The sequence below is a fragment of the Malaclemys terrapin genome, chromosome 3 (genome assembly GCF_027887155.1).
Source record: "Malaclemys terrapin pileata isolate rMalTer1 chromosome 3, rMalTer1.hap1, whole genome shotgun sequence".
NCBI classification, from domain to species: domain Eukaryota; kingdom Metazoa; phylum Chordata; order Testudines; family Emydidae; genus Malaclemys; species Malaclemys terrapin.
In genome coordinates, this window is record NC_071507.1 from 101726538 (window position 1) to 101751006 (window position 24469).

At 42.2% G+C, this 24469-nt stretch overlaps 1 protein-coding gene across 2 annotated transcripts in view; it reads right to left on the bottom strand.

Moving 5' to 3' along the window:
• PHACTR2 (phosphatase and actin regulator 2) overlaps positions 1-23816 on the bottom strand; it is a 207053-nt gene extending 183237 nt beyond the window's left edge. For both annotated transcript variants that reach the window (XM_054024328.1, XM_054024325.1), the window contains exon 1: positions 23657-23816. In XM_054024328.1, coding sequence (XP_053880303.1) covers positions 23657-23816 — 160 coding nt within the window. The remainder of the gene's footprint in view (positions 1-23656) is intronic.
• Between the last annotated feature and the right edge of the window lie 653 nt (positions 23817-24469).

A 24469-nucleotide genomic window follows, 5' to 3' on the forward strand; every position in this document is an offset into this window, starting at 1 on the left:
CAAAGTTACTCACAAAAGCCTTACCTCTATGGCATTTTGCCATTCCTTCCCACGCAACAGAAAAATCACAGGAGGCCAGGGCCTTGTAAAACTAGAAATGTCATGAAAGAAGCAAAGATCTCCTGCAGTCCTTACTCAGTCAAAACTACTTTTAGGAATAAATATTACTCACATGAGTGAGGCTCCTCCCAGGTAACTTTAATGGTTCCAAAACATCACAACATAGATTAGTGAACTAGAACCACAGGTCTGCCCATTCCATGGGTTTTTCCCTACAGGCTATGGGTTTTCAGACCCTTCTATGGATCTGCAGGTAAAACTTCTAGCCTATAGGCAATTCCCTTTCTGATTGCCTGGCAAATGGCAGCTAGTCAGAGTGGCTGACATCTTCATCTCTTGGCAAATATGGCCACCAGTCCTTCCCTACAAACAAAGGGCCAGAACATTACCTGGGTCAAATATGCTGTGTCTCCTTGGCACTCCCCATCCAGGCTGGGGCTCTGCCAGGTCTGGGGAGTTGAGGAATGAAGGTCCTACTCTGTAGATGCCTCCCACAGATAAACTGGATCCACTGCTCTTTTCATGGGAGGGAAGTCAGAGCAAGGAGCAGGGTTTAGAGCACTAGAGAACATCAGAATTGGAAAAAGGTAGAGGCAGGCGTGTGGGGGGCTCCAGAGGGCAGAAACAATTGGGTGGGTCTGTGTAGAGGGAGCAGTATCAAGTGTGAGGGCTTGTGAGGAGCAGAACCAAATGGTTTTTTCAGGGTAGAGTTAATTTGTCGGCATATTGTGCTATATGTGTGTACAGGGAGGAGGAGTGAAGCGTAGAATCTGGCGACAGAGTAGGGGAAGGAGTGGAAAATTTGAAACGAAGACAAGAAATCACTTCTCCACCCCTCAAAATCACTTCCCCACCCCTCAATCTCTCACACTTATTCCATTTCCCCGCAAATCCACTCTCACTCTGCTATTCAGACTTAACCCTTCTTTCTCCCCAGGACATTTCCTCCCTTTTTCTCTTCCATTTAATAGGATTAAGGAGGGCAAGCTTGAAAGAGGGCAAAGGGGATGTAGGCACAGAGCACCCTTCACCAGAGGAGAGAGCAGCCAGGAAGCCAAGCAGCACTCACCACCACTCAGAAGAACCACCACTGACACCTATCACACCCAGTTCCTGCCCTTAACTCAGTGGGAAGGAGCTGTTACATATGAATTATATAGAAATCTGGGCAACATTTTTTTCAGTGAGTAGCTTTCAGAAAAAGGTCAAAATATTTCAGAAATATCTAAATTAAACATTTTTTGTTTCATGCTCATTAAGTTTCTCTTTTCAATTTGGGGTATTTTGACAAAATCAAAGGAGGACTGGAGTCACAAAATGGCAGGCTGGGGGAGGTGGCCTCCCTTATAACCTTTAGCCCAGTGGTTAGAGAACTCACCCAGAATATGGGAGACCCTGCTTCAGTTCCCCCTGTGCTGCATGAGAAGAAAAGATTGGGTCTCCCACCCTTCTTAGGTGAGTATCACTGCTATCTTAACTCACAGGCGGATGCTTGCGCCCCCCTCCCTGCCCCAACTCCGTCCCCTCCCTGCCCCTATTGGACCCCTCCCCAAATCCCCGCCCCAGCCCCGCCTCTTCCCTGAGCGTGCCGCATTCCTGCTCCTCCCCCTCCCTCCCAGCGCTTGCCGTGCGAAACAGCTGTTTCGCGGCCCAAGTGCTGGGAGGGAGCGGGGAGAAGCAGGATGCGACGGCGCGCTCAGGGGAGGCGGAGGAGGCGGAGGCGGAGGTGAGCTGGGGTGGAGGGGTGGGGCGGGGAGCTGCCGGTGGATGCAGAGCACCCACCAATTTTTCCCCATGGGTGCTCCAGCCCCGGAGCACCCACGGAGTTGGCGCCTATGTCTTAACTAGCAATGTTTCTTTTTTGAAAATGAAAGCTGATATTCTCAAATAATCATGTGACTCCAGGAGCTGGAACTTTAAAACAAAACCCCACCAAATATCACAGGAGTCACAATGAAATCATAAGAGTTGGGCACCCTGAAATAGGCCTTAAGGGCAGAATATGATGTTTAAAAGGAAGGGGATGCATGGTAGTTAAATATATGTGTGTGGACAGATCATAATAACTGCGTGATAACAGAACTAAATCATTCTTGCACAGTTATCCTCTGAACTGTATTCATGTTAAACATCTCTTTTCTATGCTAAGAGTTCCTGGTTATAATTATCTCTTTTCTTAAAACATACACTTTTGCTCAACAATCAAATGTCTCTTTGTTATATTTTATATATATATATATATATATATATATATATATATATATATATATAATATATATATATATATATATTCATGTTAAAATGTTATATTATTATAACTTCACACTAAAATTGTAATATTAAACACTCTAAAATTAGGGTAAAAGTATCTAAAGGCTTCTACCTGGAAGCATCTCTAGTGGGAGGAAATCACATAGCTATTCCTGCCCCTCATTCTTGCTCTCCCCAGTGTCCAACAGCCTCTGGCCATTTCTCTGTACCCCCCAGGAATAGGGGGTTGCTCCCACTGGGGTCTTTAGGAAGAAAAGACCCACACAGCCAGTCTTCGGTCCCCTCACCCACAGCATCTGATAGCTCCCAGCTGGTTCTCTCCCTATATCCCACAGTGATCCAGCATAGTTCAGCAATGTGTAGGTGGACTGTTGACAGTTTCAGAAAAATGGCATTTTAAGTAGAGGATTGCGCGGATACAACATTTGTATCTGCATCCAATCTGTGATCTGTAAATGTAGTCAACAGAGATAAAGTGGATATCCACAGATTTGCAGGGCTCTAGATATAAAATGTGTATCCGCATTCATCCACGATCTGCGAACATAGTCTGCAGATATCCGCAGATTTGCAGGGTCCTAATTGAAGATGGATGTTTGTAGATTGTTATAAACACACACAAATTATACCAGCCAATCTAAAAGGATCTATGACCAGGGCATACACAGTATATAATTATTCTTAACATTGCAAAATTTTCTATATTACATATTGTGAATCTTCACTACAAAGCCACGTACAAGAATTTTACATTTGCCTTACCTCTGCTGTAGTGTGACTTCCAGTCCTATATCAAATTCTTACAAAGCTCCCACCTGTCCAATATCGCACAAGCAATGCTATTACACAAATTCCTGGCCTAAGAGAAAACCCTAATGGAGACTGTGCACTGTAGAGTGATACCAAAGAAAGATATTCCATTAAAGCATCAACTGTCCAAAAACAATGGACTTGAGTAGCAGTAATCAGTTCCAAAATGAATATTTTAAACATCCGGCATCCACCAATAGCCACTGTAATTGGTTTCTGATTTTTTCTCATTAAACGCATTACACTAGCTTTGCCTCTAAATATGAAAACCCATTCTTGCAAATGTTTCAAAAGGACTAAACACCTATCGATGTTAGAGATTAGGCTCATTACAATGTATGCACATGCTGGTTGCCTTTACTATGCTAAGCCTTTTAAATGTAAAGTAGCATTACAAGTTGATATTAGCATTGTTTTGTGTGCTTTTTTCGAACTACAGTGTTTTCTTTCTAATGTTCATAAACCCAAGCATCTAATCCTTGGTCTGAGAGAGTGATACTTACTTGTCATTTACACAGTGGGATCTAAAACTGTTTGCATTTATTTTTTAAAACCACAAGGCCAGGTTCTACTCTCTATTACATTATAGTCCACCTAGATTAATTCCAGTGAAGCCAGAAGTACAGTGTTTTAATGGAGATCAGAATTTGTCTTAGTTATTTTTGCTTGCATTGAAATCTCTTTTGACATTTTTTCTATCCTTCACATTAAACATAGAAAAGAGCATAGAAAATAGCTAAAGCCACTTGGTTCAGCAGAATTGCCATTACCAAGACCCTTCCCACCTTTGTAAGCTTCATATGAGTCCCAATTTCAGACATAAGCAGTTGCCTCTGACTTGTTAGGTGGTTTATCTAAATATAGTTAGCATAATCCCAGGGTTAAGGTAAAGTGGAATGCAACTCTCACTCTGTATTTAGCAGAGGAAGAGTCCTCTCCCTTCTCCTGGGCTTATTTTCAGTTCAGTTCAATGAGATTTTATTGGCATGACAAGCTATATAAGTGTTGCCAAAGTGTAAGAAAGATCGACTCCTCAGGTGTCTACTAGAGATGATTTGCACACAGCATTTTGAGTTTGATCCTGTGTCCATTTGTCATTATTGGCTATACCTGATCTAGTGGCAGGTTGCTTCATTGCATAATGCCACCTCTGCCATCACTCTCCTTTCTCTCATCTCTCTTGGCACACCCCTGCTCCTGCTTCTTCACTGGCTGCCTCATCAGGCAGGAGACTCTAAGTGGGAACTGCAGGAGGAACTAGTGCCTGGCTGAGAGTTTATATGTCTCCAAGCCCCCCATCAGCAACAGCAGCCTCTAATGGGGGAAGACTTCCAAATTGTACAAGTCCCCTATCTGCTTCATTTCTTCTTCAGGAAGATTCCTGTCCCCGCTACCAGTGGATCCCTCCAGAAGGGCAGAGAGGGATAGAGGCAGAGTCTGCCTGCCTTCAGCTCTCCCCCGCTCCAGTGGAAAACTGCCACCAGTTCTGAATTTCCAGCAGAAACCCAGGCTCAGGGGGCTCAGAGCCACAGAAGACCTGTTAGGCCATCTAGGCCATCTCTCTGCTGATGCAGGATTGTTCCTTTCTATATATTTTTCTAGTACTTTACCCAGTCTGATTTTAAATGTTGCAAGCAGTGCAGCTTGCACAATTTCTCTTGGGAGACTATTCCACAGTCCAATGGATCTCACCTCTCAGAAGCTTTTTCCTAATAACATTTGATCTTTTCCCCCCTAAATTTCATCCCAATACTCTTACATCTGACCCCTTGTATGTTGTACCAGATACCCTTTGTTTGGTCTCATGCAGGTGAATCAAATATCAATTCCTCTCCACCCCCTCCCCAAATTCACAAAATATTACAATGATTGCAAAATGATTGCCAACATAGTGGATGTGAAGCTGCTTTTCTAAACTGTATTCTTTACTACATGACTCGGGTTGTTTTTACTTCTGACTAACTTCTGTGATATTAGCTTGTGTATGTTAGTACATTTCTTGCAATATACTTTTTGCAGCAACTTTAAGAAATGCAATAAAAAAAGACAAAATTAGAAAAGGAAAATAATTGTGATTACCCTGTTATTATAACAGTTGCTTCATTTAAAAGAGTTGATTTAGCAACTGCTAAAAGAAAGAGCAACATATGGAGAAAATAACATGAACATGGGAAATTACAGGTAAAATGTCTTTTTTTTTGTACCTAGGGTTTCTTTATGTTCTCTGCTTATTATGTCAGAGGTTCAGGGGATAAAACATAGTTTCGGTGAACAACTACAAGCACTGCAGGTGTCCAAGGTTTTAAGGAGTCATTAAACAGGGTTTTGAGAGAAGTCACTGGAAATGTATATTTCGTAGAAAGTAATTAACTCTGCTGTTCCACTCAAGGTCAGCCAGATCCTCTGCTACAAGGATGCTATGGTCAATTGGTACCGTTGATAGGCTACCAGCTGAATGAGGGGGATGTAATACAGTGAGTTCTTTCTGAGTGCAAATTATTATTGTCAGATATGGAGCATTGGCAGGGAACCTTCTTCAACATAATTGTTTCATTCTCTTGAGAGCCACATTAGAAGCCTTCTGAATTGCTTTCAGGACTCTTTCTGTTCTGACTCCTGTGCAGACTGTGCAGTGACTTGAGACAGAAGGCATTGGTCCTTGTGTAAATAAATGACAGGCATGTCTATTATGATATTTGAGATTGTACTTAGTCTCTAACACATGTATGTCCTAGAGAGAAACTGCATCCACTATACAATGAAAAATATCCACACTACACAATGAAATATATGTTGTTGTATTGTATGCTAAAATGCACAGCACCTTGCTCCACAACACACAAACAACCCTACATATTCAAAACTGATCACCATGTGCAGATTCTGTTGGATAGCTGTCTTGTTGATTCTCTACAAGACAGGAGCTACAAAAATAAATCCATTTAATCTTTCTCTCTCTAAAACCAAATTTGCTTTTTGCAGATCAAAAATCACCATTATTCCAAGAAATCAAACAAAAAATTCATAGCAGAACCAGTTCCCAAGGGGTAAAATAGCTGGGTGGCAGCAGCTCTGTTGGATTTACTTTTCAATAAGGCAGCCAACATGTGAGATTTTACCAGCTCAGATTTGTTGGCAACAAGACAGAACAGAAAGACACTTTTAAAAAAATCTCCTGCCATTTAAATTCAAAAGGATAGCAGGAGGATGAAGCACTCTTGTGCAGGTACAGTCCCTCTCACCCCCTAGGTATACAACTGGAGACTCTACTGAGGGGAAAATCTCTAGAGACCTCTGTAGTCCAGAAAAATAAAACAGAATGTTATGCTTCCTCTTTGGTGCCAGGATAAGTAATATCACAATAGTGGTAGGGCATATCCAGGAGCGGCGCCAGGGTTTTTGCCGCCCTAGGCAGCAGTGCTCCTCCTCTGAGCATTCAGCAGCGGGAGTCCTTCCACTCCGCGTCTTCGGGGCACTTCGGCAGCGGGTCCCGGAGCGAGTGAAGGACCCTCCGCCGAATTTCTGCCAAAGACCTGGAGTGGAAGGACCCCCCCGCTGCCGAATTTCCGCCGAGGGCGGCAAAATGCCACCCCCCAAATCCTGCCACCCTAGGCGACCACCTAGGGTCTCCTAGTGGAAGTGCCGGCCCTGGGCATATCCTCAAAACTGATGAATTCCCATGGATTAGAGTTAGGGCTATGATTTTGTCACAGAAATGTTTAATAAATTTCACAGCAGAGGCACATGACAGAAAGACAAGTCACAGAAAGGCAGGGAGTGGAGGGCTCATTGGGGTGGGAGGTTGGAGAATGTGCCCAAGTGGCTCCTGTCCCACAGAGCTGGGCCTAGCTTCACACTCTGGGTGCTGAAGCCTAGCACATGTGTTTGCAACACTACTCAGTTTGGTGACAGAAGGAGACAGAAGGGCAGTGGGACAAATTTGATTGGCGTTGCGACCCAGTGTACGGAGTCGCAGTGCCACTCAGGTTTGGCCTGTCCATCCCGACATCTCCATCTACACAGGGGCAGATGGGCCAAACCTGAATGACTGTGCTACTCTGTGCGCTAGGTCACAATGCCTGTTGATTTGGATGAATTTCATGGACTTTAACCAAATTCACAGCTTCTGTGACCACCATGACAAAATTGTAGTCCTAATTATAGTTGACATGGAAACCAATAACACTGGTGAAGAAAGATAGGATGTAATCAAGTGTTGCCCATTTTTTATGTGAACGGCTAATCAGAGTTTGGGGTCCTGGGGATGTTACAGTTGGGAGCAGAAATTGGTGATAGTCAGGTATTTCTTTGATGCAGCCTTGTTTATTTACAAAGAACAAACAAAGTCCGGTGTCTCTGAATGCAGAAGGAATCAAATGGCAGGAAACAGGTGTCCGGTTCTCGACTGGAACACCAGTCGAAAAGGGTCCCTGGTGGCTCTGGTCGGCACTGCTGATCAGGCCATTAAAAGTCCAGTTGGCTGTGCAGTGGGGCTAAGGCAGGCTCCCTGCCTGCCTTGGTTCTGCGTGGCTCCTAGAAGCAGCATCAAGTCCCCCCTCTGGCTCCTAGACATAGGGGCAGCCAGGGGGCTATGCACACTGCCCCCGCGCCAAGCGCCAGCTCCCATTGGCCACAGTTCCTGGGTGGGAACTCCATGTAGGAGCCGAAGGGGGGACATTCCGCTGCTTCAAGGAGCTGCCTGAGGTAAGCACCACCCAGAGCCTGCACCCCAACCCCTCCTGCACCCCAACCTCCTGCCCCAGCCCTGATTCTCCCCCAGCCCTCCTCCAGCCCTCAATCCCAGCTTGCCACTATTCAGTTCTTAATTTCAGTCAGAAGTAGGTAATTGTAAAATGTAAATACTATTTTCACATTGTTTATTGGGAGCAATTGCCATTTGTGGATGAAAAATTTCACTAGACTATCTGAAATAAAGTTACTTTAAAATGAGTTGTAAGCAATGAAACTAAGCTATAGTAAAAATAAAATAAAATAAAATAAAATAAAAGGATCACTACTAATTATTCCCTCACTAAGTTTAAATATAGCTGTGTGTGTTTGAACACAAAGAAAGCCTGCAATTAGGACACAAACTTTCAACTGCAAATTTGCCACAAACTATTCTTTACTGTGTCCATAGACAATAATGAAAAAACCCCCACAAAACCAAACCCCCACATCTACACCAATTCAACTCAATGCCTATAATTTACTTGCATGTAATGTACATTAGTCACAAATGTATTTAGAAGCTATGATTCTCCACCAAGAATGGAAAAAAGAAAGTGTACATGTCTTTACAAGTGGTATGGCACATTGGTTCAATATACTTTTTTAGGGCCTGATCCTGTCAAGTTCTGAGTATCCTCATCCTTTAGACTAGGCATTCAGCACCTTGCAAGATCAGGGCTTCAGTGATTAACTCAAAAAAAGAAAATGGCTTTAATGATATTTTCACTAGACAGGTGAACTGGTTTAGTTAGAGCTGGTTGGAAAATGGCATTTCTATCCCGTGGGAAAATCTGATATTTCTATTTTTTTTTTTGGTCCTTACAATATTTTGCATGTAATTAAAAGTTCACACAAACTTGGATCTGAAACATTTTAAAATGTTTTGTTTGAGTTCTTCCCATTGAATTTTCGAAAATGTATTAGAAATCAAGATTTTCCTGTGAAAAAAACCATATTTCATCAGGAAATGTTTTTGGTCAGAAAACTTCAACCAATTCTAGATTTAGAAAAACTAAGAATCATGCCAAAGCTTAGCTTTTTTCCTGAGCCGCTATTACTCTTCTTATGGTTCTGAAAGATCTCCCCTCTATTCCCATTATTCAGTCTTCTTTTTTCATGACTCCTAACATGCCTTTTGTTCCTTCCCCATGATCTCCAAAAAGTCTAATGGATCTCTCCTTTTATTGTGCAACTTTCAGCTATCCCTATTTATCCACAATCTTAGCCAAAGGCTATCTTTAGCTTTAATGGCCCTTTTGTGGAATCTAACAAATCTAGCTCATGTTTGCTGGGTCCCAGCTCCATTCAAATCTCTTTCACTGAAGCTTCCTAGTCAAAGGGTCTCTAGAATGTAAGTAGTATAAAGGGCCTACCATCAGTCAAACATAGGCTCCACCCCGACCCCCCAGACCCTTCCCATCTGTCACCCTAAGACCCACCCCCTGAGGTATTACTTTTGGGGTCAAGACCGACAAATGACCAGAAGCAAAGGGTGTCATGTGACCCCTCTAAGAACTCCTCCCACCGCCCTCTACCAATCAGAATGGGTTTCACCCCCAGGAGGGCTTCCCCAAGAGGAAATTTGACCAATCAAGGGTGTTCTGGGGCATGGTGATACATAAAATCATAGAATATCAGGGTTGGAAGGGACCTCAGAAGGTCATCTAATCCAACCCCCTGCTCAAAGCAGGACCAATCCCCAGACAGATTTTTGCCCTAGACCCCTAAATGGGCCCCTCAAGGATTGAACTCACAACCCTGGGTTTAGCAGGCCAATGCTCAAACCACTGAACTATCCCACCTCACAGTGGGTTGTGTGACCCCTCTAAGAACTCCTCCCACCGCCTTCTATCAATCAGGAGGGGTTTTGCCCCCCATACGACCACTGCGAGAGCGGATTTGACCAATCAGGGAGTATCCTGACTAACCTGATTATCACCAATTTCTGCTCCCAGGACCCCAAACTCTGATTAGCTGCTCACGTCAAATAGGGGCAACACTTGATTACATCCTATCTAATCAGGAGTTCTGGGGGGGAGTGACCTGCGCAGAAGAGGGTTGTGTGACCCCTCTAAGAACTCCTCCCACCACCCTCTACCAATCAGGATGGGTTTCAGATGCAGAGGACCTCCCCAAGAGTGGATTTGACCAATTGGGGGGAGTTCTGGGGCAGAGTGAGACACCCAGAACGGTCATGTGACCCCTCTAAAAGCTCCACCTACTGCCCTCTACCAAGCAGAGTGGAGCACCACCCACGGAAGTTCTGATGCCATGGGGAAGAGGCCATTTTGTTCCAAGAACATGTGTTTTAGAAATCGTGGAAACGCTGAGAGGAAACATCGACTTCTTCACCATCCTGGTGAGAACTTCAGAATTTGTTTTAGCTCTGAGGGCCTTCGACAGCCTGTGGAGGAAGCGCTACATCAGCGACAGTTCGGAGGAGGAGGAGGGAGCGGCCAAGGGGAGCTCTTTGGCCCAGCTGTGGATGGATACACCAAAACCCAACCCCGAAACCCAACTGATTGTGAGGAAGACCAACGTGCGTGATGGCATCTCGTTGTCCACCCCATGGAAGAAGGTGACCACGGTTCATGGGAGTCACCCATGAACCAGGTGAACGGAAAAGACGTCACTCAGGTAAATGAACAATTAAGAAGTGACGGTCGAGAATGGGGTGTAATGGGATTAGAAACTCACCTGGGGTTGCATAAATCTAAAAACAAGCAGTGGGAAGGTTTACAGTTGGTTTTTTTCTGAAAATCTATCGATAGCTCAACGATGCCTTTCTAGAGGACTCGGAGGCCCTGGACAGCGTTGCATCAGACAACAAAGACGAACCCAGCCCATCTTGTTTTTGCTCAACACCGATAGAAATCATTGACGAGGACGCCGAGGATGATGGCTATATGGATTTAAGGAGGAGGCTTGGCATCGAACCAACTGAGCCAGAGCCATGTCGTGAGCGTAAAAAAGTCATGCATTCTACTGTACGTGATGCTGTTTCTGCTGTTCTTAATCACTGCCTTAGGGAAAAGCTTTTCGAAGATTGTGAGGGCTGTGTCATAGACGCGCCAGCCCAACGGCACCATGACAGTGTGAGTTGGATATAAACTGCAACCTCCGGGACCTGTGCGCTGAGCTGTGTTTGGAAAGCTTATTAAACACTGTAATTGCCATAGGTTATGCTTTGCAATGTCTGTGTCTAACCCAAGAAAATTTAGTGCAAGGGGTGACCTTGGTAAATGCTGTGCAATTCGGTGGAGGCCCTGACAGTAATTTAAAGAAAATGACCAAACCAGAAGATGCCGGCTTACAGCGTTATATTGACTGTCTGGTTCGCACAAAAAGCTACAGAACCCTGCTTAAGAAAAAAGACTATTGGTAAGAAATCTAAAAGGATTAAGTTAGAGAACGGTGAGGGGACAAACATGCAATATAAATCTTGGTAGCTGTAAATAAAAATATCTATTGAAAAGGGATTTGTGACTATCTGTGTTTCTGTTAGAAGGTCTGTGTGGTCCTTAAGTAAGATGAAAATGTTGATGGAGCATCTTGGTTTGTTTTCAAGGGGCTATATGTCTTTTAAATTAAAAAATAGTTTGTGAGAAACTAGCTTTTGTGTCTTTGTAAAAGAGACCCATTTACCCAAAAAGCTGAAATGGGTGTAGTAGAATCTTGTGGGGGAAACCTCCCCCCCCCAAATGTGTTTAAAATAAAATAAATAAAAAAAAAAGCTTCTATATATACAGGGATGTTTGAGACGTGTGTTTGAGTACAATAGAGCTGATGCACCCTGTTGAGCTGATGGTTTAACCACACCCCCACTGAATAGCAAGGGTGACTCTATTGAGTGTTCTCGATGTGATTACCCACCCTTGTCCCCATCAGGGTTAAACGTATTAGTGATTAGTAATTAAGTTTGATGGGGGAACACCCACAGTAAGGGAGGGAGGTGGGTGGGGATGGTGAGCTCTGATTAATATTAAATTAAATAAAACCTCAGGAGTTTGTAGATGCTGTTGGACAGTTTAAATATAACCCCAGGAGTTTGTAGAATGCTATTGGACAGTTTAAATAAAACCTCAGGAGTTGGTTGAACTCTTTCTAGCAACTCAAAGTCATTAAAATAATATATTTACAAAACTAAACAAGGGTCTAGCCCAAAACTGAAATGCTTCAAGGTTCACAAACCTTCACCATTCTTTTATAGAACAAGCATTTACTGTAAAAACATTTAAAAGCTGTGGGTATTTGTAGGGTTTTTACTATGGTTGTGATACATCCATTTTGTTTCAAAACAACCCAAAAATTCAAGCATGAAATAAACATGTTTAAAAACAAAAACAAAACCAAGACATTCACTATCAATAACATTAAGGATTGTTGTGTGTGGTGATTTACGGTTTAATACTGTAAGAAGGCCCTACAGTGCTCTGTTTTTTCAATGAAACAGAAAAATGTATTTTAACTAAAAAAAAAAAAAAAAAAAAGCAGCCAATTTACCGTAATCCCCCCACCCTCCGATCACAAAAGGGAACTTTGGGGAGGGGTGCCTAATTTCCTTAAGTATCTATTAATTCAGAGTTGTAAGTGATTGAATCAACCTGCTAACTACAAACTCTGAAACAAAGAGTTCTAGGATGGTATAAAAACCTCCTTTTTTTGGCGACTATCCTCTTTCAACAGAAATTATCTTGAACAGAATAGCTGCTGGACTGCAAGACTAGGTATGCTGTTTGTTTTTAACTCTGAAAACATATATTATATAATGTCACTTGTTGTGCATGCTGTCCTTACTAAATAATGGTACCTATCTGTATTGCAGTGTGATCTGTTTAGCATAGCAATAGCAACTTCTAGCTGCTTTTCACCAGGGCCAGGTAAAACCCCATTTTTAAGTATAGTTGAGCTTAATACTGTTAAATTAAAAACACCAGGTATAACACAGCTTGCATAGGGATTTGATACAATTGGGGAATAATACTAACTATTAGTATTGTTCTTTAATCCAAAGGCCCAAATACATGGGGGAGGCGGGAGAGACACAGAATAGCCATGTGCCAGCATATCTTTATCCTGTTGTGGAAGGTAACTTTCTGCAGTTGGCTTTTAAAAGCATGTGTGTATTTTAAAATGTTTTTATATTAGTTTTAATGTTTAAATTGTGAGTTAGGGGTCTGCAAGACATATGTGTGGGACTTTTTAAAGTATATGGTTGCAAACAGTTGGTTTGGTTTGTTTCAAACTAACAGGGATATTTTTACTCTGAAAAATGTGAAGTTTGTTTTTAAAATGGGTTGATTTAAAATTAGTTAGTGTTTAAATTGTTGTTGGTGATTAGGGTGACCAGATGTCCCGATTTTATAGGGACAGTCCCGATTTTGGGCTCTTTTTCTTATATAGGTTCCTATTATCCCCCATCCCCTGTCCTGATTTTTCACACTTGTGTCTGATCACCCTATTGATGATTCAGGGGACCTATGCTAGAGATAAGTGTTGTTTTTTTAAAAGTATTTGGTTGCAAACCAAAGTACTTTTTTAAGTATTTGGTAAAATACTTTTTAAAAATATTTGGTTGCAAATGGTTTGTTTTGTTTCAAACTAACAGGGTTTTTTACTCTGCAAAATGTGATGTGTTTTTAAAAATGGGTGGTTTGTCTTTTTAAAATTAGTTTTAATGTTTAAATTGTTGTTGGTGATTCAGGGAGGTCTATGCTGGAGATACATGTGTGGGGTTTTATAGTATTTTGTTTCAAAACAGTTTGGTTTTTACTCTGCAAAATGTGATAAGCTTTTAAAATGGGTTGTTTTAAAATTAGTTAGTGTTTAAATTGTTGTTGGTGACTTTGGGGGGGCCTATGCAAGACATAGTTATGGTGGGGGGGTTTAAAAAGTATTTTATTGCACACTTTGTTTTTGAGTGCATGGTGGAAACATGTGCTTGTATTAAAAATGTCTAGGTTTTAGAGAAACACTAGTGGTAGAAATAAACCAAAACCTGTGTTTGTTGTACAGCCTGAAATGGATTATTTTCTTTTAAAGCTATGACTTTTTAAATAGAAAAACATCCTAATGAGTATTTTATTTTTTAAGTTTACAAGACAGTTTCATGTGTTTTATAATAATAATGTTGTGTGCTCCACAGTACAATCAAAACATGAGAGATCTTTAGGCCAGAGGGTAGACAATCTCAAAAGAAAAAGGAAAGAGACAGCTGAAAAGGAAAATTCACCAGCATCAACAACTGACGGATGGATGAAGCCCAGTAAATATATTTTGCTTATTGGTTTGGTTTTATGAGGTTTTGTATTTTAAGCAAATATATAGGTGTGGGTGAGAAAGATGGTAAAGTTAAGTTTTGTAAAATGTTTATTTGATGGTGAATTGAAACATCTCTGTTTTCCTTAATCAGGCATAGGCAGCTCTCCTGACAATACTGTAGTGAGAGCTACAGGGACATCTCCACCAGAAACCTGCTCTGAGACTTTTAACAACAATGCCAACGCAAAACAGCACAAGAGCACAGATGAAGCATCAGGGCAGTCCAAAGCTTGTATACATCAGACCCAAGGACAAAATAAAAGACTTTGGTAAAAAGCAACCACACAAACACAACTCCAGTTCCTCAGTGGTCAATACCACACCAAACCCTGAGAAAACTCGGAGTGAAAACACAGACATTCACAAACCCGGAGCATGCGCTTGAGGGGTTGTGAATAAAAAAACAAGCACTGAAAGCTCCTTATGAAGTATCTCCTTATGAAGTATCTGAAAATTATTACGAACCATTCTCCCAACACAATAAGCTCAACACAGCTCTTCAGTATTCTAAAAAGATTTGGGAAAAATATGACACTTCGTTCAGAAAGCTGATGGACGCTGTATCCTCAGGGTCTCTAAAAGAAAGGAGGACTAAAAACTACATCCAAAACACAAAGCTCTTGCAGGTGACTTTTTGAGAAATACTTCAGTTTTTCCAGAGGGTGGCTCTGAGCAGGTGTGACTAGTCGTGGAAAGGGGCCTGGGTAAAAGGGGCATCCTCAAAGGTACACATCAGCTAAGGCATAAATAAAAGGGGGGGATAAATGGACAGCTGCCCAGAAGTTACAGACCAGGGTCGCTGTAAAAATTTTGAAAAAGGCTAAAGAGGTGATGAGGAGGAAAAAAAACAGAGATGCCCCCTATTGGAGCTCTCAAACTGGTGTGTCTGAGAATGGCGAGGCGGAATCTGACCTGCAGAGTGGTAGTGACTCTCACACAGAGTCTGATTTAGAAAATTCTCCAGAAGGCTCTCTAGACAGGTCCCTGTCTACTCCTGATGATCCTCGCGGTGGCACCTTGGAGTCTGACTCTCAAATAGTGTCTGACGTAGAAGATGCAGCTGATGGTCCCATAGAGGAACCCCCAAGTAACCCTGAAAATGCAGATGCAGACCCCCAAACAGACGTGTATATGGAGCGAGTGAGAAGTTGGCAATGGGAATTACCTAGATTTGGGGGTTCAGTGTATTGTGAGGAATTTCATTTTGTCAATCTTGAGCGAATAAATTCAGCATACAGAGGGGGATACAGTTAGTTCTCGATGAAGTTCACATTAGGGTAGCCCCTGATGATTACGTTCAGTTACGTTTAGAGAGTCGTAATTTAACCAATCCTTTGTTTTCGGTAAGAAGAACTAGGGATGAGCTGTCTGCTGAAGACTTTTTAAATCAGACCTCAAAGCTGTTACAGAGTAATAGAGAGATGCATGTCGATGGGATGTTGCACCTCACTGTGACAGTTGTAAAAAACGTGTGCGGCAATGGCCGTAGAATTTTAAATTCTATCCTCAGGAGTCAAATCATCCATAAATAGAGATAGTGTTTAGTAGACCTGACTTACACCAGTACCAATCTGTGTTTTGCGGGCGGGCTTTGCTGTCATGTCCGACGGTAAACCCACAGACGGAGAATTGTTAGACAGGGCGAGAAAGTTGGATGACAAACTGGGGTGGTCAGATCAAAAAAAGATTATGCTCAGTGACGCAGCGGCTTTTGAACAGCATTTAGGAGTCAACATACAGGTGGTGCTTTATGCGGCGAAGGGCGGTTGGGGATTTTTTAAAACGGGAGGCCCAGTGTTCCCCAAAACTTTTTTCATTCTGTTGCATGATGAGCGTTACTATCGGGTTCTGGATGTGAAAAACTTGTTCAGTGTGAAAAATTATTGAGTTTTGCCACACAGTGTACAGTCATGACCACTTGTGCAGGTCTTGTTGCCACTTCTGCTTGAGTGCAACATGTTCAGACAGTGTGGGCGTGCAGCTGAGGTGTCCTAGCTGTAGACTGTATTGTCGCTCCAAAGAGTGTTTAGACAGACACGGCGACTGTGCATCGAAAAAACAAGTCGAATGCCTGTCTAAAACGTTATGTGATAAGTGTCAATCTTATGTGGAAAAGGGGCACAGGGGTAAAGGGAGGCATTGACAGATGATAGAAAAGCATGTCATTACCAAAGTACACAGCAGGCGATGCTGCTGTTTAACAGAGCTGTACTTGAATGCTGTTCACATGAGGGCAAGGGAAGCTTGCGAGGACTATTGACATTACTTTGATAAAGCTTCTGGCTGAATGAAAACAACAGTAACATTTCTAAAGCCATCATACCTAGGATTTGATTCCTATAATATTTAAGAATATTTCAGTGCTTCAGCCTTTCATAAACTCAGAAATCCTAATGTTTTTACAGGCTTTCATAGTCATATAGCCTGACTTTACATATTAAAGGCCCAATTCTGATCTCATAAACATTGTAAACAAGAACAAGTCCTCAGAAGTCAATAGTATTGCAATGATTTAAAACTGATGTGAGTGAGAGTAGGACCAGGCTCTTACTGTCTGTGTATTTCTTTTACAGTCTAAACAGCCTAACTCTTTACATATGTTAAGACACAGCTTTCCACCTGAATGACAAGCAAGAATGCCTCTTGTCATTAATATTTCTATGACAGGATATTTCAAAGACAAGTAAAAGGCAATGGAATCCAGGACACTGAACTCAGGATTTTTTGGTCCCCCTCTGGAAACTCTTCCAGATGAACTGAGTGGTTTAACAGAGTACCTTTAGGAAACATTGACTTATTCATCTGCACTACACCTAGCAACAAACAATACTAGGCAAATGTAATGATTGCTACTAAAGGCTACTTTGTCACAACATACTGATACTGACTTCACTTTGTAAAGTGCTTTGAGATCCACCGACTGCTATATAGGACCTAGATATTATTATTATTAGCCAAAGTATACTTGACAATGAGCAACCTGGATAACAATTGACCACTTCCATGGGCTCCACCACTGTGAAAAACAAAAATAGCCACAGGGTGCAGTCTTCATCTTAAAATTCCACTTTGAGTGCTCCTATTAACTATATATAATGCACAAAGGAGCAGGACACAATTTCTCTTGATATTCTGTATCATAGATGGCTTACAAATCTCACATTGAAGCTTACAAAGTACATGTTTCTATCATAATATGTTTATGGCCCTGTGACAGGGTATAACCTGGCCTTTGTGGCTCCCTAGGGAGGTCCCATGGTCCTAGTACACCCCGCTCCAGGAAGGTGGGAGGAAAAGGTAGGTTCTTCAGCCATGCCTAGAGAGGCCTTTTTGGAGCAGCCATCTTGGAAGCTAGAGAGACTTGGGCCTTAGTGATGTCAATTTTAGTTGGACATATTCCTGGAGATTTCATCACATGACATAACATTTAATTAAAGATTAATCTTTAATCCAGAGACTCCAGGACAATCCTGGAGGGTGGTCCTCCAAGGGCTAGAAGGGCTAGTGACAGCCAATCAGAACCCAGCAGGCCAGATAAAAGAAGCTGCAGGAGCTTAGCAGATCAGTTCCTGGCTGGTACCAGAGGGGGGGAGGAAGGGTGTTTCTCTCTGCCTAAAGGAACTTGAGGGATAGCCAGAGTTTGTTTTGGGCTGCATTTTGCATAACTGGATTTGTAGGGAGAGAAAAGACCTAAGAGCCTTAATCATAAAGCTAGAGAGAGGGGCCACGTAGGGAGAGACCCAGAGAAGAAGTAGCAAAGAATTGTATGAAGCAGTACATGGCAGCTGTGTAGGAGGGTTCCTGGATTGGAGCCCATACTAGTGGGCTTGGGTTCTCCCACTGGCCACAGGTAAAGTGGCATAAACCCCAAGAAGGGGATGGAGCTTATTTGGGAGTCTGAACAATGGTAGCTTTTTATAGCCCACGTACTTCTAACCACATGCAGTTCTGATTGCCACAAAGGGGCTACTATTTAATGAAATGAAATGACAAAACAACAAAGGAATAAATAAATTTAAGTCAATGATGAGTTCAATCCAATGCAATATTTAGGGTTTGTTTTTTCAAAACCTTACGTGACTTATAGTCAGCAAAGATAAAAGAGTGAAAACTCTTTTGCAATGTATCTTTTTAATAGCCTACGCAGACTTCGTACTTCAGATGTGATCTGCTATTAAATGGTTACTCAGTAAAAGCCTCGCTTTAGCAGGAAGTGAGAAATGCCAAAGGCCATGAGAAACTAAAATACACAGTGGCAAAATGCTAAGCAGATCACACAGCCAGTAGCTGAATCATTGCCACAAATGAATGTTACATTGTGTAGTGAAAATGTTTGTAACCAGCTTTCTACTTAGCTAGCCGTGGAGATCATTACCGCATATAGATAATGTTTTTCATCCTGGGCCCACATCTAGAATTGATTTTAAAGTGCTGCACTGGAAATCATTCCACTTGTAAAAATGACATAGTATTTTGTATGTTTAAAATCATGGTGCTCCCAATGCATCCACACTTAATCACTCTGTGTTATTATCAGAGACACAATTGTTTTCTACAAGCTTCAGCAGACAGCAAGATTTGCCAAGTCCAATATAAAAATTGTTAGAGTCTTACCTTGTAGACAGTAATGCATAAGCCCATATATCAGAAATCAGTGGATAAGTTCTAGTACACCTAGCTTCCTTGTGCGTACTTCAGCTAACATAATCAAAGATAATGATTCACACAGATTTCATCTTTTTCAATAAATGCAGTATGAAAAAATGTACACCAACAGCTGACATTTTTCTTAGAACACCTTTGAAACTACAAATGACGTGTAATGATGAAAACAGTCAAGTTTAAGGTTACGTGACAATGGCTGCAGTATGTTTCCCAATTACAAAGAAATAGATCTATGTATTTCATAAACATTTGCTTGTCAAACAAAATACCGGTAGGTTTATCTCCTATTCTCAATAGTCCAGGTTTTAAATATAAGGAAAAAAGATCAAGAGCCTACCGCCTTAGTAAAAGGATGTGCAATTTCTTAGAAATCACACCGGTTGTTCCTAGTTGCTGATCTTAAACAACAAGTAACTATTTGTCTTTTCTTCTACTCTAATTTTCCACCCCAAATTACCTGTATTAACCCTCCTGTAATTTCTGTTCTTTAATCTATGTTGTAAACAAATCCTGCAAAAGCCTGCTCAATAAAAGAGTATATTTCATTTATATTTTTCTCCTTTTTCAATTTGTATGTAATTTTCATACAAACACTTGCAAAAGTAATTACTATACACACAAATATATTCCCCTAGCATGAGAGAGATGCCCCCCAAACTTGCCATCCCCCTCATCCACAGACTTAAAGATTCTCTCTGCCGAACAGCCCCACTCAGTGTATGTGTGACATGATTTTTTGGATGCACTGAACATCTGCAGCTCCCATGGACTTCAGTTACAGTATTGAGTGTCTGTGAAAATGAGACCCCAAAATTATGGAACGCAGTCTGTAGCCCCTTCTGAAGACTTTGGCCTAAGTGACTTAACCAACATCAAACACGAAGGGCCAAATTCAGAGATTAGTCTAAATTAGCCAAAACAAGCCTAAAGAGCTAATCAGCACCTAATCTCTCCCACTACTGAGACAGTCTGCCCTCAAAGCGTTAAATCATTCCATTGCCTGGGAGTTCTGGGATCCAAACTGTTTCTGGACACTAAAAATGTTAGGGAATCATGCAGGCTATGCCTTGCAGAACCCCTCTGAACTTGGATGACTTTAATCTTTTTTGAGGGTACAAGTCAAATTGCTACCAGGGGCCAGATTATGATCATAGAATGTCAGGGTTGGAAGGGGCCTCAGGAGATCATCTAGTCCAAACCCCTGCTCAAAGCAGGACTAATCCCCAGACAGATTTTTGCCCCAGATTCCCTAAATGGCCCCCTCAAGGATTGAGCTGACAACCCCGGGTTTAGCAGGCCAATGTTCAAACCACTGAGCTATACCCCGCCCCCCATAACCTTATGCCACTTTTATTCACTGTTAAATCCTACCTCACTCCTCAACTAGTCCCGCTGAAATGAATGAAAATACTTGAGGATAAGGTATTACTCAGTGTGACTAGTATTGACACAGTCTGGCTAGACAGACAAAGAAAATAACCTGCCATCACTTATCCTAGGATAGGTCCCTTTTGAAAAAAAAGTATGTATTTTAAATTGTATTAGCCTAAAAAGTAGGACAGCAGTTGATGGCAAGCTGCTGTAAAGAGATGCCAGGAAACTGTTACTTCCAGGATATAGAAAAAGCCTAGATTCATTCATCTGTTCAGATATATAGATTGCTTGCCTGGAATAACAGACAGATGGATTTTGTGAGCCATTGCCAAAACTGCTTTTAGAAAGCCTAGTATAATTTTAATAACTAGACAATCTCCATTAATATTATGCCTCAACAACTGATGCAGTTATAATGGCAAATTCAGTGGTGACTAAAATGGCGGAACAACCTTCTTATGGGGTACTGATTTTTCAGAAAATGGATCAAACTGTGCTCTCATTTAAGTCAGCACAACTGAGATCAGAGTCTGGCTGATGGGGACAAATGACCTCAACAGGCACCATTTCATTTCATTCAAATATACTGGGGCTGGACAGATTTTGGGAGCGACAAAGGGAAAAAAACGTACAGATTTTTAAAAAAATCCCTTCTAAATAGGGACACTTGGTGTGCATGTGATATCTTTGATGTGAATAAATGGCCTATTTTAAATAAATAAACTGATAAGGCTACAGGAAAAGACAGGGGCAAAAATAATAATCATTGTCATATTGTACCTCCAAGCACCCCACATTTCTGTCCCAGTTATGTTTGCTTTCCAGGTTTTTGGAAGAATGAGAATGCCGGTTATTTTTCACGGAAATACTGTATTAAAAATATTTCTAACCACCATATTAAAAATGTAACAGCTTTGAATTTTTTATGCAGGTGTTCCCTTTTAAAAATGGAATCAACAGTTGTGTTACCTGACCTTTTGTTGTGCACATGCACAGCTGGAAAAATCCAGGGAACAGCAATAGAGAAAATAAAGAAGTGGTTTAAAAAATAAATCAGAAGGAATTATTTGTCAGTCGCTGGCAGGGATGCTGGCACGTTCTTGAAAGGTTTTGGTTTTGTAAAAAAACAGACAAAGGAAGGAAGGGAGGCCTAATTTGCCTCACATAAAGCAAGAAAACTACAAATAAATCATACTGTTGAAAGGAAATGTCCACATCACGGTAGTCACCGCAGTTAACACTAATTCTTTGTTGGCAGTCTTGGCAGACAAACTGAAGACCAAACATACAAGGAGACTGAACACTATCACTCCTAGACGTGGTTCTTCTAGGCCTGGATTGAGGCATATTAGGCGGGCAGCATGGGGAGCTTGCAGGGCTGCAGTCTGTACTGTACCTGTTCTGGCTCTTATCTCACTTGCTTAACACAAACAATTAGTCCCTATACTTGCAGCACCCTTCACCAGCCTGGAATTTGCTTGAACATAGTTCAAAAAGAACAAATATGAAAAGAAAAAGGTAAAAAGAAAGATGAGATGCAGAAACTGGCATATGGTTTTTGTCAGTAAAAGAGTTTCAGACTGAATTTAGATTTTGTTTTGCTTCCTTGTGAGTGAGTGTGCAAGAAGCCTCCTCTCCCACTTGTGCTCTTTGCACAGCAGCCAGATGGACTCACAGTTTCTGCATTCCCCAACCAAATAACTACTCCCACCTAGCATTTCCCATAGTGAAGCTGCACTAGAGGGCAGTGCCCTTCATACCGGGCAGCATTGCTAGCTCAGTGCAGTATGCTGCTCTCCCTACATTATCTGAATAGATGCTGCAGCAGATGTGCTCGCTCTGTACACTTGGGAGCTCCAGAAGGCACTATGCCTCCCTGAAGCATAATCCCTCATTGTGGTTTGTCTCCACATCAACCTCAGTGTATAAATAGCATAACTGAATCCAAAAGCATCTCAGGCCAGATCCTCAGCTGGTGTAAACTGGCATAGTTTTGTTTAACTCAATGGTGTAGTGCTGACTTACATCAGCTGAGGATCTGGCCTTTCATTTTCCAAATAAGTGAAACATATGCAGATCTGTGCTGCAGGATGCAACTGGGTTTTGCTCTTTTTAAACTGAGCCACAAGAAATGGCCTAAAAGACTAGGGAATAGCCCCAGTTTTACTTTTGCCACTTTACAATTTCTACAGTGTAGACTGGGATCCTCATCTCCCTTAAATTTCTACTTGAAATTCACCCTGGACCTTCTTGGAAGCCTCATGTGTCTCTAAGGCTCAAATTACACCCAGAGATATGCACCCGCAACTTCCACTAAAGTCAGTATGTTGTGCACTCCTAGCTGTGGACAAAATTTTGTGTAACAAGTTTTTGTCCCATTGGAAACCCCACCTTTGTTAGTGAAACAGTAAGTGTGAGAGGTTTGAAGGTAGTACATTTACTTAGGAATCTTCAAAATAACATTTTAATAGAAAGTGTAAGGCAGTAAAACAATATAGTGCAATTCCCACTCCCACTCCAAGCCTTTATCAAGCAAAGCACTCTTAATGAGGACAAATTGGGCCTTGTGTGAGTCATGCAATCAGTCCCACTTCTTTGTATTTGGGGTTCCTTTCAGGGCATTTCATTGTCTCTTCACAAACTTCCTGAAAACACTCGCATAAAATATTGTATATTTGAGGAAAGTCAGTTTGAAAAGCTCTAAAGCCAGGTAGCAAAATGATAACTGCACTTTCGAAACAGAAGAAGGGAATACCCGAGCAATGAATAATGAGGGTGATAAAGGTGTTTACATCTCATAAACAGACAATTTGCATAAACAAACAGTAATATTAGCCATAACATAGGATGATCTTGAGGGCCCAATCAGACTGAAGTCAAAATGAATCTTAGGGGCTCTTTGCCTCTTATGATCCTCCCCATGTTGTGAGCGCAGCTTAGAGCTTATAAACAAATTGCAGACTCATTCAGGTCTTGAAGCATGTCAGATGGAGTGCTACACTGCCTTTCCCTCTTTAGATACACTTTGGATGGTAGAAACAGACACAGAACAATACAACTTTCAAGGTGATGCTCCTGAGTCAAGCTGGAGAGAGAGCTGGCATTAGGTTCGCGATATAAACCCAAGTTTTTGGTCGCAACACCCTGCTGGCACCTTCCGCCCTCAACACTTTGGAAGTTTTTTAAACCCCAGTGACCAGCCAGGTACAAAACCCAGATGGATCTGTCACTAACACAGCTCCCCTTACCCCACATTACCTCCAGGACACCTGCTGCAAAAGCTCCCAAGCAGAACAGAGTACTGAGTACTAAGAGCGGGGTTAGCTGGCTGCAGGCCGCCTAGACCAGCTTCTTGCACCTGAATCAGACTGGAACACATTTAACTAGAAATCCACCAGAAAAAATACCCCACTCCACCGCTTACCTGAGCCTGTGATGTTGAACCTGAACGGGTGGCTTCTTCTGGAGGAACAGAAGGAGGAGATGTCGCTTTGGGAGCGGCCCCTGGGGCCAGGATCACCGGGTAGCAGCCAAGTGGCTGGAGGAACTGCCTCTGCAGAGCTCCCCTTCCTACCCTCCATCATCACCTCCTGGGCAGACAGCGCCGGCAGCCCTGCGACCCGCCAGCCGGGAGCGTGGGGCAGGGAGCCACCCCCCGACCGAGTCTGTCTGAGGAGGGCGGTGGAATTTGAGGTGTCTTCAGCACAGAGCCGCGGGCAACGGGAACAAGCTAAAGAGGCTCCCGCTCCCCTGCAAGGCACTGAGATGGACGGGGCGGCGAGGGAGGGAGGCAAGAGAAAAGTTTGCACAGGAAGGAGCCGCCCACTGGCACAAAACTCCTCTCAGAGACACAGCGTGCTGCCTCCAGAGATGTGCCTGAGTGCAGCCCTGGCTGACCTCCCTCACACACGCAGGCAGCTTCAGTCATGTCCCCTTTGATAGGGTTTTCTGTGCATCCCTGCGTTTGAAAAGATGGGGCTAAAAGGAGGGGTTTGTATCGCAGCGGATAGAGTATTAATGAAGAAACAGAGAAGATTGTCTCTAAAGTTTTCATGCACAAGATGTGTGTGTGTTTAAATACCCTTACTTATTACACAGACGTATATCTACATGTATCTGCAGAGAGGAAGAGAAGATGTGTGTGTGTGTGTGTGTACATAACTAAGCACGCACACAGTCAAAATAGATATAGCTGTGGGTGGGTTCATATGTAATACACTGTTATCGCTTTTTCAAA